Raw genomic sequence first — 13,942 nt, 5'->3', positions numbered from 1 at the left:
CATAATCGTAAATAATTCGAATATCATATACGAGAAAATCAGGCTAAAGTGCTCAGAATATGCCAAACAACTGGATGGCTAATACTAACCATCAGGAAAATTTTTCGAAAGATGGTTTCTAGATGCTCTTCTATTGCTTTTAGAACATCTTCTTCGATTTCTTGTTTTCGAATACGTCGTCTGTCTACTTTATTGCTGTTTTTATTAAGAGTTAATTTTTTATCCATAAAATACGTGCGGCTTCCATCCGAATTTGGCAAATCCTCAACATATGTCACAATGGGGATAAGACCTTCCGAAAATGTCACGTAACAAATAAATTACATAGAAAATGTTCATTTAAAAAACAGAATTCAACTTTTATTTGTAGTTCTTTTTCAACTTTCTTTTCTTAACCATTTTATTCAATTTCAGAAACTTATTTGTAGTTAATTTTTATTTTTTTTTCGTAGATTGTGAAAAATAATAGCGTTTAGCTGGTGATCATTGACGGGTGGGGAGGGAGGGAAAGTTTTCGAATGTTCTACTGTATCACAAGGGAGAGGGGCTACGTTTATTTTAACAAAAATCGCCTGACGTAGTTTATGAATAATCTCAAAGCTTCAGTTTATACAAGACGTCTAGAAAATATTTGGTAATCGGGTACCGAAGTCTCTTTGACGCTCTATGTACAGACGCTCGCTTCTCTTAAATGTAATAAACCACTTTTAAATTTTATAATTCTTACTTTGACAAAATGATATAAAGACAACAGGTTACGAAATAAATCCATAACTAACTATAGTATCTCGAAGAAATTAGTTGTATCTAGCTAAATAGAGAAAAAAAATTCTCAATAACAAAGGAATATAACCTTATTAAACATATAACTTTTTCGTAATTTTAAAATAATAATCTTTTAGTAAAATAATGGTAAATCTTACCTCATTTTTCGCATTGTGCGTTTCCAGAAAATAAATGTCTTGATGCGGGGAGCAGTTGATAATCCTGCCTTTCATAGCTGTAACAAAAATTAAAATAATTAATTTTCGAACCTCACTGTACCCTTGTCGGACCTGTTTCCAAATAAAACTCATCAAAAGGGGGAAATTGAGGAAAAAAAGGAAATTCTTAAATTGAGTAAGAGGGGTGCTTTTTCTATACGGGTTTTGTAAGTGCTGTTATTTGGAAAAGAGGTTTATCACGGCTTTTTTATTTTATTTTTTCAAACCAACAAATGTTAAAATCTTATTTTACCATGAAAAAATAGCTTAAATATTTCCTCTATGATTACATTTAGTGATAAAATAATATTGAATTCCCTGGATATATGTAATTTTTTGAGTAATTGATGTGATTTTAATTTAAAAAAATAATATTATTGCCAATAATAGTTTAATTATTTTACGATTGGGTATGTAAAACTTAGTTCCTAAAAAGGATTCTGAACGTGATGGTATATCTGCATTTTGTATCAAAGAATATAACATATATATTATATACAGGGTGTCTCACGACGAATAGACGCGATCGATATCTCGGAAACTAATTTTTCAAAAATTTTGAAAATTTGGTAACATGGCACAGTCGATGGGGGCTACACAACTAAAATATTTTGACAGTTGTGACGTTTCCGGTTATACCGGAAGTAGGTGTCAACTTCGTTATTTTAAACGGAACACCCTGTATATTTTTACATTTTTGGCTTTTACGTGAAATTCTAAGTATATTTTGTGTATAATGTTCTATACCTAAGTGTAACCGTTTTTGACATATTCTTAATTTCATGTGAAACACTATTTTTAAGACTATTTTAATATTTAGCTAAAAAAAAGATACAGGGGGGTCAAAAACTAGCATTAAAAATTAAAATGAAAAAATCATTAAAAGTCAATTTTTTTAAATGGAAACCCCCTATTTTTATAATTTTTTCATAAAGATAATTAAAAATAAGGTTAACTTTGTATAAGGTTATCTAGTCCAAAAATTGATAGTTTCCGAAATATTGGCAGTTTAAATTTGGCCTAATATTAAAACCCGTATGGATTATATGCATTAAATTTATAAGTTACCTGCTATTTAAGTTTTCTTCGTAAAAGTGTAATTTAATTAAAAAGTGTACATTTCTGTTATAATTCATTATCTTACTGCCGCTTCTAGCGGTTACTATGACAACCGTCATGCCCAACTAATCAACAATCCTTAAGCCGTGTTACTATACGGGTTTTAATATTAGGCCAAATTTAAACTGCCAATATTTCGGAAACTATCAATTTTTGGACTAGATAACCTTAAACAAAGTTAACCTTATTTTTAATTATCTTTATGAAAAAATTATAAAAATAGGGGGTTTCCATTAAAAAAAACTGACTTTTAATGATTTTTTCATTTTAATTTTTAATGCTAGTTTTTGACCCCCCTGTATCTTTTTTTTAGCTAAATATTAAAATAGTCTTTTAAAGTGGTCCTTTCTCTAAAATAAAACCAAGACTAACCATTAAATAAAGGCTACTAAAAGGGAGTAATCGGTAATTATGTTAGGGCTTATAAACATAGTTTTTCACATGAAATTAAGAATATGTCAAAAACGGTTACACTTAGGTATAGAACATTATACACAAAATATACTTAGAATTTCACGTAAAAGCCAAAAATGTAAAAATATACAGGGTGTTCCATTTAAAATAACGAAGTTGACACCTACTTCCGGTATAACCGGAAACGTCACAACTGTCAAAATATTTTAGTTGTGTAGCCCCCATCGACTGTGCCATGTTACCACATTTTCAAAATTTTTGAAAAATTAGTTTCCGAGATATCGAACGCGTCTATTCGTCGTGAGACACCCTGTATATATATATATATTATAAGTGTATATTGTAAAACTTCTAAACGGCTCTTTTCCAGAAAACTGTCAAATGTTGTACATATTTTTAGGAATGAAATTAAAAATGTAGTAAATAACTATGGTACTATAAATAAGCATTGCAATTTTACCAAAACTCACAATATTTCTACAATTTAGATAAACAAATATTATTTTTGAACAGCACGAGTTTTTTTAGCAGTTGGTCTTTTAAAAGTAACTTGCTAATTTATGCTGAATACTTAAAATTAAATCTTGATAATCGTATTCATATGGACAAAGTCTTTAGTGATTTTAGCAAACATTTAATAAAGTTAACTTCTCAATTTTGTTAAATAAATTATTTGTAGTTGAAGTGGGTAGATCACCTGGATAAGCTCAAATCTAAATAACTGAAAATTTGATGTAAACATATCAAAAAAATATACAAAGAATGGCTAGTGTTGAATATAATTGCAATATGTATGTTATTATAATTGTTAAATGTAGATTCAAAGTAATAATAATACAAAGTTATAGTAATGCTACAGCTAAGTTTACTTAAATAGCACTTAGATGCTAAAAAAAACAACAAGGCAATGGAGAAGGGAAAAACACTTATTAGAAAATTAAATCAGAAAATCAACCAAAACAAGAATGAAACACATAAAAGTTCTTGCTTAAAACAGTACTTTTATTAATTATAAGTTTTCAACAACAACAACAATTTTAAATTATTTATTTTCTTTGATGCTTCTTATTCTTAGTGTAATAATATTATGGATCTTGAGCCGCGTACAGACCGAGTTTCCAACGTAAACCAACGCCAACGTCACATGTGCTGTCATTGGCGTTGAAATTGGTAAGCGTTGGTAAGGATTTGAGAACATCGTCCACACCGAATTTTTAGTGTTGCATTGAAGACCGTTAGTAGCGGTTCGGTGGTTGTAAATTTTTTTTGATTGTGTGGTGGTTTTTCAATTTTTCATCGAGCGAAAGTGATGATGATTTAATGTGTGCAAGTGCAGGATTTCTTGTTTTACATAATTTACTAAAGAATAAACAAAAAAAATAAGAAGCGAAGGCGCAGACGCTGGTGGATGACAACACCGTATAAAAACAGAAGTTCCTACAACGCAAGTAAGCGAGTAGCTTCTCTCTCCTTCTGGCTTTCTTTGCTTCAATATTTTTCAAGATGTTGAAGGTCTCGCCTATTCGAGGATCCTCGCTTCTCACATTTTTTGGTTTCATATTTGTGAGTAATTTACATTTACTTATTTTATTATTTGATTGAACTTGTGTCTCTTCAATATTTTTTCCGTCTTTCTGTACAAGTTCACTGTTTTCTTGCTGTATGTTTGATGATGTGTCTTCTGATTCAAAGTTTCCGGCCAAATTGGTCTCCTGTAAACAAATAATTGAGAAATAATTACGTAGTCTAATAATTGGTCCTATGTTTATGATTTCAAAACATTTTTTTGTATAATTGCAATTGGTTTGTATTAATCTCGGCTATAACCCATATTTTTAAACTGATCTGCTTGTTAGTCGGAACCCGGAACCGCATAGTTTGTCATCGTACATAACAATATTCGGCAGTTATAAACTTTTATTTTTATACCTTTTTTCTTTTTCTATTTTATTTTTTATTAGCTACTTTTATTATTTCCTTAATAAATCAAAACGTTCTTTCCAGCTATCCGAAACATCCGAGGATTGGCTTAAAGTAGCTCGCCAATATGAAGAAAATTGGAATTTTCCCCATTGCCTTGGTGCCACGGATGGCAAGCATATACAAATACAAGCACCAATTTGCAGTGGAAGTAATTATTTTAATTATAAATCAACATTTAGCATTGTCCTTTTTGCACTTGTCGATGGTGATTACAACTTTCAATATGCCGATAATGGATGTCAGAGAAGAATTTCCGACGGAGGTGTTTTCAGAAATGCAACTTTGTTTAAAAAACTCTAAGAAAATTCTCTTAATTTGCCAAATCCAGATGTTTTACCAGGAAGACACAACCATATCCCGTATGTTTTCGTTGCTGATGAAGCCTTCCCTTTAAAAGATAATATTTTAAAACCATACCCAGGCTCTCATCAAAATGGATCTTCCAAACGAGTTTTTAATTATAGACTTTCTCGAGCGAGAAGAATTGTTGAAAACGTATTCGGTATATTATCTGCGGTGTTTCGGGTTTTAAGGAAGCCAATGTTGTTAGAACCACATAAAGCAGAAAATATTGTTATACCATGCATTTACTTGCACAATTATTTGAGAAAAAATCAATCTTCGAAACATGTATATAGTCCAAATGGAAGTTTTGATAGCGAGATAAATGGACAAATAATAGAAGGATTATGGCGAAAACAATCCGATGGTCAAACTGGATTAACGACCATTCCAAAAGTAGCTCGAAAATTGGCTACAAGTGCTGAACAAATACGAGCTGAGTTTGCCGAATATTTTACGTCCAACGGTGCTTTAACTTAGCAAAATGTTTGTGCATAGAAAAGATATCTCTACTGTGTTGTGACTTCGATGTATTTTTAATATGTTGTTTTTTTGTATTTTAGGTTTCACATTCACAAAATTCACAAAAACTTTTGCAAAATTCATGAAAAACTGCCTATTTTTAAAAATTAGTACCTATATTAATTAAGAAATAATAAAGTAGGTATATATACTTACAAGTTGAGTCTTTTAAGTTTTTCTTGGACGAAACTTGCTATTTAAAAACTGCATAGCTTGGAATGCAAACCATTTTGAACGGTTTAAATCTTCTGTCCCCATTCCAGAAAACGTCATATTTTCACGGCGAACTTCTCGGCGGTAAGAAGTCATTAAACTTTCAATTTTTTTCTTAACTTCTGAGATGTCGCAGTTAAATTGACTAGCTATGTTTTGCCAAATGTCTATTTTTTTTTGACAATTTAAATTGTAAATTTGTAGGGTCCCATAAAATAGGGTTATCCCTATAAATTTCTATTAATTTTAAACACAAATGTTCGGTCCACTCCATATCAAAAATATGCACAGAATACGCACGCACAGAACAAATGTTTTCGAACGACAGAAATTTGAAAATAATCCAAATCTCGTCCACACCAAATTCGACACAAACAGGCATCTCTTTTATGTTACCGCTCGACTACCGAACGCAAGCCAACGCCAACTTTGCCATTGGGAAGCATTGGTTTCAATTGGCCGCCACCGTACAAACCAAAACAAACGCGTCCCAAGCTACTTCACATGTGCCGTTGGCTAGCGTTGGAAATTCGGTCTGGACGGGGCTTTAGATGCAAAATATTTGAAAAATATAAGACTTCCATTCTTGTTAATTTGTAGTATTTGATTGTATTTGTTTATTTTATCCCGCGTGTTCTGTCTATGATCTACATAATTTTTCAAGATATTATTTTTATGACTAAAAGAACAAACCTCTAAGATATATAGTGCCCTAAAATTCAGTATTTCATGATTATACAGTTGTCCAGTTGAAAATCGTTTATCTTGGTTATTTATCACTTTAAGTATATACTTTTGAACAATATTTAACTATTTTAAAGAGTTTTGATATAGACCACCCCAAACCATATCATACCATATTATTGACTCGGCAAGGGCTTTCTACACCGATGCTATAAGTAATTTGTTGCCTTTCAAATGCCTCTCAATATATAAAAATAATAAATTAATTTTCTTAAATTTTTTGTAAGATACAAACTCTGCTGTTCCCATTTAAGTACTTATTATATAACACTAATCCCAAGATATTTAGTTTAAGTTTAAGTCTCTTTAATTGCATATTTAAAATTTTTAATATGTATGTAATTAAAATGAAAGCGATCGGATATTTGATTCGTTTTTGTTAATGTCAATTTAAAATTGTCTAAGCAATCTTTATTAGTCCCATTATTGTTTTCTCTCTTACAATGCCCTATGTCTTAGCTGAAAAAATGCTGCTGTGTCGTACGCGTATGATATTAAGAAACCATTGTCAGTTTGTAGATCTGTTGAAGATTTTATACAGGGTGTCAAAGTATTATTTGATTTATCGTTTTTTTCTCATAGGTCCTGAACCAATTGACATAGTGAAATGAAATATAAAACATACGAGTCTTTAAAAAAAAAAATGAAATTTTGCATAAAGTTTTTGTATTTCCGGTAGACAGCGCTCGTTGTGTTAGTTTGTACTTTTTTAGAACCCCTAACTTTTTTCAGCCCCGTATATCGGTTTAAAAAGTATCAAAATAAATTATTTTTTTAATTTTACATAAAAAATGTATACCTTATTAAAGTCGCTAGGAGCAACTATTTTCGATATAATCACTATTTTTTAAAAAAATGTTTAAAATAATAATAATTTACTACTTTATTTAAATCGCATCTTTGGCAGTTGGCGTTGGAGACAGTGTTTGTATTATTTATGTCAAACTTTTTGAATAACATATACAACTTTTAAAACGAATAAAAAGTATTTCTCTTAAGTTTAATCATTTTAAGTAATGCGTAGGCATAATTTGTTTACCAAAATGGAGATTGGCGTGATATGCTTTGTGTTTACGCGCAAGTAAATTTTATTGGCAAGACGCAGGCATCAGGAAATATTTCCAGATAGATAACAAGCAAACCATAAATTGTTCCAAAGAATTTATAGCCGACTAGGAGAAACTGGATCATTTCGGCCAAAAATGCCTGTTTTGATCCGCCCAAAAAATATTTCCCAAGACCAGGAAGAAGAAATTTTAGTCCGTGTAGCAGAAAATCTCGGGTTAAGTACTAGGCGAATTGCGGCAGCTACGAATGTAATCATGTCTTGGTAAAGTACTTCAGAAAGAAGGCCTCTATCCATACCACTTAATACCAGTTCAGTGTTTGATCCTACCAGATTTGCCAGCCAGAATGCAGTTTTGTCGTCAGTGTAAAAATATGCAAAACGCAGATCCAATGCTTATTAGCAGAGTGTTATTCACACACGAGGCTACATTTACTAGACGCGGCGTATTTAAATTTAGAAATGCTCATATGTGGGATACTGAAAACCCCCATTCAGTTATCAGTCGTCATTTCCAGCATGGATTTAAAGTTAAAATTTGGTGTGGTATTATTGGAAACCATATAATAGGCCCCCATGAACTACCACTTAATTTGAACGGAGACTCGTACTTAAATTTCTTACGAAATGAAATTGGACGTCTTTTAGAAGATATACCATTAAATGCTAGACAGAACATGTATTTTATGCCAGCGCATTTTTCCCTACAGGTACGCAATTACCTTGACCAACAATTTCCCGAACGTTGGATTGGCCGTGGAGGACCTTTGCTTTAGCCTACGCGTAGTCCAGACTTAAACCATAACCTTCTGTATTTGGGAATATATTTGAAATCAATTGTTTATGATACTTCTATAAATAATCTAAATGAACTAAATGTAAATATTGTAAATTCTGAAAACATGTTAAAAAATAATGAGGATCTTGTTTTTAAAATACGGCAGTAATTTGTTAAACGTATTTCAAAATGCATTGAAGTTAATGGAGGGCATTTTAAACAGTTGTTATAGTAGCATTATTTGTATGTTTCTTTATTTATTATTGTTTTTGGTATATTTGTTTGAAAATAAAATATAAAAAAAATAAATAAATTACTTTTACTTTGAATATAAGAATTAACAAAAAAGTCGTAATATTTTTTTTTATTTAGTAACTATTCTAATTTTATATACATGTCAATAATCTTAGATATTAATTTTATTTTATTAGGATTGCTAAAAATCTAGTAAATTTAAGTCATTTACATATTAGAAAAATCTAGAAGTGCGATTATTTTGAAAATGGTTGCTCCTAGCGACTTTAATGAGGAATACATTTTTTTATGTAATATTAAAAAAGGAAATTGTTTTGCTACTTTTTAAACCAATATGGAGCTGCAAAGTTAGGGGATTTAAAAAAGTAAAAACTAACGCAACCAGCGCCTTCTACCGAAAACACGAAAACTGTATACAAAATTTAATTTTACTTTTTAAAAGACTCGTATGCTCTAAATTTCATGTCAGTATGTCATTCGGTTCAGGACATATGAGAAAAAAACGATAAATCAAATAATACTTTGACTGTTCTATCACAGTTTAAAATCTATATACTTTGGTTCTATGTCCCATTACTTTCAGGACACCCTGTCCGGTGATAAGAAGTATTGAACCTAATCTACTTCCTATTCCTATATAAATTTAGAGGATCACTAACTACGTCTCCAACTGTTGTGTACTCTTTTGTTTTATCTAGGTAGTTCTTAAAGGCATCTAACACAGAACTCCTAATAGCATACTGAAACACTACATTAAAGAGTTGATCATGGGGTACCGTGTCAAATGCCTTTGCTAAATCCAGGAATACTGCGATAAACTTTTTACCTTTATTCATGTTATAAGTAACTTGTTTAGCAATGTCAATCAGCGTAACAGCAGTCTCAGAACTCGCCAAAAATCCATATTGCTTTTTTGAGAGGATATTGTTTGTTGTCAAAAAATGTGTCAGTTTCTCTTTAAAATATTTACAATTCAAAAATATTTGACAAATTATTTAAACACTAATGGAGTGGTAGTTACTTATATCTGCCTTGTCCCTAGATTTCAAAATTGGAGTCACAATGGAAATTTTGAACTGATCCGGAGCTTTTCCAGTACTCAAAATCAAGTTAACAATATGTAACAGGGTGTGGTTAAATATAAATGACTTTTCTTAATTTTTAAGTTTAAGTAGTGTGGTTTTATTACCACTTCTGTGAAGTACATCAGTTACTATCTTGTAGAATTCGCCAGTAGCCTGTATTACGTTACTTTTTTTAATATATTATTCCAGCCGTGCTCTTAGCATATTAACAAAATCAGTTCCTGTTTTAATAATGCCATGATTTTCTCTTTACTTCATGTGCAAATTTAACATAATTCAATAGAAATTAGTTTAATCTAATTGTGAAATGTATGAATTATTTGTTAGACTTCCTTAATTTACTTTATTTCTCATAAAACTATGATCCGAGTATGAGGTTGTTTCAGAAGTTTTACGAGTTGGCGTATTAATAGAGGATACAAAACCAAAATGATTGAGTAAAGGAAGATCTGAGTTTATGGTAATATTTCTTTTTCAAGAATGTTTATATTTATATACCTTAATAAAATATCGGATTGAGCATGCATTTTGCTGTTTATTAAAAATTATTCTAAATCTTCTAGAAAAAGTTGCTTAGTGTGTCAGGCAATCTATATAGGCATATAATATAAAAAAATGTGATTATTTTTGTTTATTATAAGACTGGTCATGATAACTTTTGATTTTTATAGTAGATAATGTTTAATGTTATACATGAGGTTAAAAACTTATAAATATTACTACGCCATAGTTTTTATTATATTTAGCATTGTTACAAAACATTCAGTATCCGTCAATATGATATTCATTGCCATTGCTGCTAAATAATTTTCCCAGCACCATAATATCAAAAAAATAAGAGGACTTAATATACAGGGTGTTTCCTAACTACGGTACGAAACTATATAGGGTGAATCGTTAGGTCGTTTTATGAAAAAAAGTTCCTATGAACGTATGTCGGGAGTTGATTTGTTTCTGAGATACAGGGCGATGAAGGTTCAAAAAAATAATGGTATTTTAAAAATACTATAACTATCCTTAAACCGATTTGGTTGAAATTTGGTGCAGTTATTTGAAGTTATTAGACGCTTATTTAGCTGTAACTAGATTGAAATTATTAGGTCCAGTGGCGTGTCAATGGGCACCACATGCTTATTGTTGAGAAAAAAACAAGGCCAATAATTGTTTTGCAGCTTTTTATTTATTTTTGTATTTAAGCAACTAAAAATACAACTTTTTCATATCATAAATTATCTTCATATCTGGCTTTGTTTTCGAAAAAAAAATTTTAAGTATCTTTAACTCATTCTAAAAATTATCCATGGACGACAACATGAAATAAAAACCAATTAATTCGATAAACAATTTCGACCTTAAAGTAAATGAGCAAAATGCCCACCTTCTGATAAAATACACGACTGCAAACGATTTGTCATTGAGTGTCTGACACGCTCACAAATACCTGGAGTATCCTTATGATATTGCAATTGACAATTATCCGATTCCTCAATTCATTCACATCTAGAACAGGAGTTTTATAAACAAGAGCCTTCAGATGGCCCCATAAATAGTAATCCAGGGGATTCATATCAGGACTGCGAGCCGGCCAATTTTGAGGTCCTGCACGTCCAATCCAGCAATTAGGGTAGATGACGTCGAGATGCTGACGAGCAAGAACACTAAAATGAGCTGGAGCCCCGTCGTGCATAAACCACATGTTGACTCTTACTTGTAGGGGTACTTCTTCTAATAAAGTGGGTAAATGGTGTTGCAAGAAATCCGTGTAGGATTCACCTGTTAATCTTACCGGTAAAAAAAATGGGCCAATTAGGTAGTCACCAATAATTCCTATCCAAACGTTCAGCGAAAATTGTTGCTGAAAATGTGTTTCTCTAATAACGTGGGGATTTTCGTCGGCCCAAAAATGATCATTGTGGAAGTTCATAATAACATCTCTTGAAAAATTTGCCTCGTCCGTAAATAAAATATTTGGTAGGAAATTATTATTGTGTGCCGTCGTATGAATCAACCACCTGCAAAACATTAATCTTGGATGAAAATCCCGAGGCAGTAGAGCTTGTACACGCTGTATGTGATATGGATGCAGGAGGTTTCTTTTTAGAACTTTCCAAACGGTTTTTGAACTGACTTCAAGCTGCAGTGCAATCTTCCTGATACTATTGGAAGGATCTTCTTCTATCGCATCAAGTATAGCTTTTTCCAGTTCAGGCGTTGTTATAGTTTCTGGTCTTCCACCACCCATATTTTTAATAAAACTCCCAGTTTCACATAATCTTGCATGTAGTTTTCTAAATGTTTTTGCACATGGAATTACTCTGTTAGGATATCTGTCCTGGTAAATTCTTCGTGCTTCTTCCGCATTTCCATTTGCTAATCCATAAATAAAGTGCATTTCATGGTTAGTAAAATTATTCATGATGGAGTAATGAATCACTGCTAATTGACAGCTGAATTTTACTTATAGCAATTCTATCACTGTCAGCTGGTCTCCAAAGCAGGTAGGTACAAAGGAGGTACTTGAATGGACTTGCCAATTATTTGTCATAAGAAGCAATATATTTGTTATTTTGTTGTATTTCAAAAATCTGATAATAAAAATCGTAGAAGTTGAATGTTTATTATCATAGTAAACAAGACACAAGAGACCAAAAAGTCGTGCATTGGAGGGTGGACATTTTGCTCATGTACTTTAAGGTCGAAATTGTTTATCGAATTAATTGTTTTTTATTTCATGTTGTCGTCCATGGATAATTTTTAGAATGAGTTTAGACAAGACAAATGAGTTGAGAAGGACACTTTAAATTTTTTTTCTCGAAAACAAAGCCAGATATGAAGATAAGATATAAGATAAGATACGAAAAAGTTGTATTTTTAGTTGCTTAAATACAAAAATAAATAAAAAGCTGCAAAACAATTAATTATTGGCCTTGTTTTTTTCTCAACAATAAGCATGTGGTGCCCACTGACACGCCACTGGACCTAATAATTTCAATCTGGTTACAGCTAAATAAGCGTCTTATAACTTCAAATAACTGCACCAAATTTCAACCAAATCGGTTTAAGGATAGTTATAGTATTTTTAAAATACCGTTATTTTTTTGAACTTTCATCGCCCTGTATCTCAGAAACAAAGCAACTCCCGACATACGTTCATAGGAGCTTTTTTTCATAAAACGACCTAACGATTCAGCCTGTATAGTTTCGTACCGTAATTAGGAAACACCCTGTATGTATTCCATGTTATACCTTTTAGATATATTACTAGCTCACCATGTTCGAGAATGCGAAGAATTGGCAATAATTGCAACTTGGATTATGACATTGATTTTTTTTCATTTACAAATTATTCTAAAACATATATTAAAGGAGTTTCTGTTGTACTAATCGTATTTCGATATTGTTATTTTATAAGTTTTTTCTAATTTATAACTTTATATTAATTTTCTTTTATACCCTTATATATAGAATGTTATACTTTCAGTTACTACTCGAGACAAACTCTGTTTATATCCTGAAATAAAAAAGCAATTGGGAAGTCTACAGAATTTATTTCGTCCAAAGTTAAAAATAATGCAGATAAATAAAAAGAATACCCGACAGAATACATAAATTCTTTACTGCTGCCAGGTTTAAAATCGAATATCAAAATGCCATTATAAAACGCCTAGGAGCGAAAAATAGGAATAACCGGATCTCCGAGAGGAAGGAAGCAATTCCCAATGTGAACTTTAAGCTTTAAAATACACATTCGTGATTTGCGATTTTAATACTGTATACTTTTTATGAAAAAGGACAAAATATAATTGGCAAAATTTTTAAATTTAAATTTCTTATTGCTTGATTATGCTTGAAGAAAATTATTTTAGAATTATATGTGACTTATTTATTTATTTAATCCAATAATACAACAAGTTTAGTGGGACTTAATTAAAAGACTAAACTAAGATAAAATACTTAATATTAAATGTAATAATAATTTATAAATGTAACACTATATGTAATAATAAATTTATTTTTAAAGAAGTTTATTAAAATATTAATTAAGGCAAAAATAAATAGGAAATAAGCGGACCAACAATGAAATACTCATACAATTTATTAATATGAATAAAAAATATTTATTGCCTGTAATGAAATATATTTTATAAACTAGAGAAATATTTATTATATTATATGCGGTATAAAAGATAGATCGATGAAAATTAGATGATGGGAGCTATTGTGAGGAAAAAGGTAAAAGCAAGGGTTGCATTTGATCTTGAAGTTCAAAACTTAATTTTTCCAAGAATGCCCATGCAGTCAACATGATTTTTTAAAATGTTGTATACAAACTTTTAATAAAACTCTTTTTTTGGGGAGTTCGGCTTGATCACTATACAAAATATTTATTAAAATAAACCTCATGATCATTAAGGTGGATTCATATCTAGGATTATTT

General features: G+C 30.8%; 1 protein-coding gene across 4 annotated transcripts in view; it reads right to left on the bottom strand.

Moving 5' to 3' along the window:
- Nucleotides 1-13,942, bottom strand: part of LOC126734915 (uncharacterized) — a 401,529-nt gene that overhangs the window by 70,428 nt on the left and 317,159 nt on the right. For all 4 annotated transcript variants that reach the window (XM_050438755.1, XM_050438754.1, XM_050438753.1 and 1 more), the window contains one exon: nucleotides 924-1,000. In XM_050438755.1, coding sequence (XP_050294712.1) covers nucleotides 924-1,000 — 77 coding nt within the window. The remainder of the gene's footprint in view (nucleotides 1-923; nucleotides 1,001-13,942) is intronic.

Source organism: Anthonomus grandis, chromosome 4 (assembly GCF_022605725.1).
Source record: "Anthonomus grandis grandis chromosome 4, icAntGran1.3, whole genome shotgun sequence".
Classification (NCBI taxonomy): Eukaryota; Metazoa; Arthropoda; class Insecta; order Coleoptera; family Curculionidae; genus Anthonomus; species Anthonomus grandis.
Note: the sequence above shows the minus strand (reverse complement) of the source record. Positions and strands in the feature narration are given on the sequence as shown.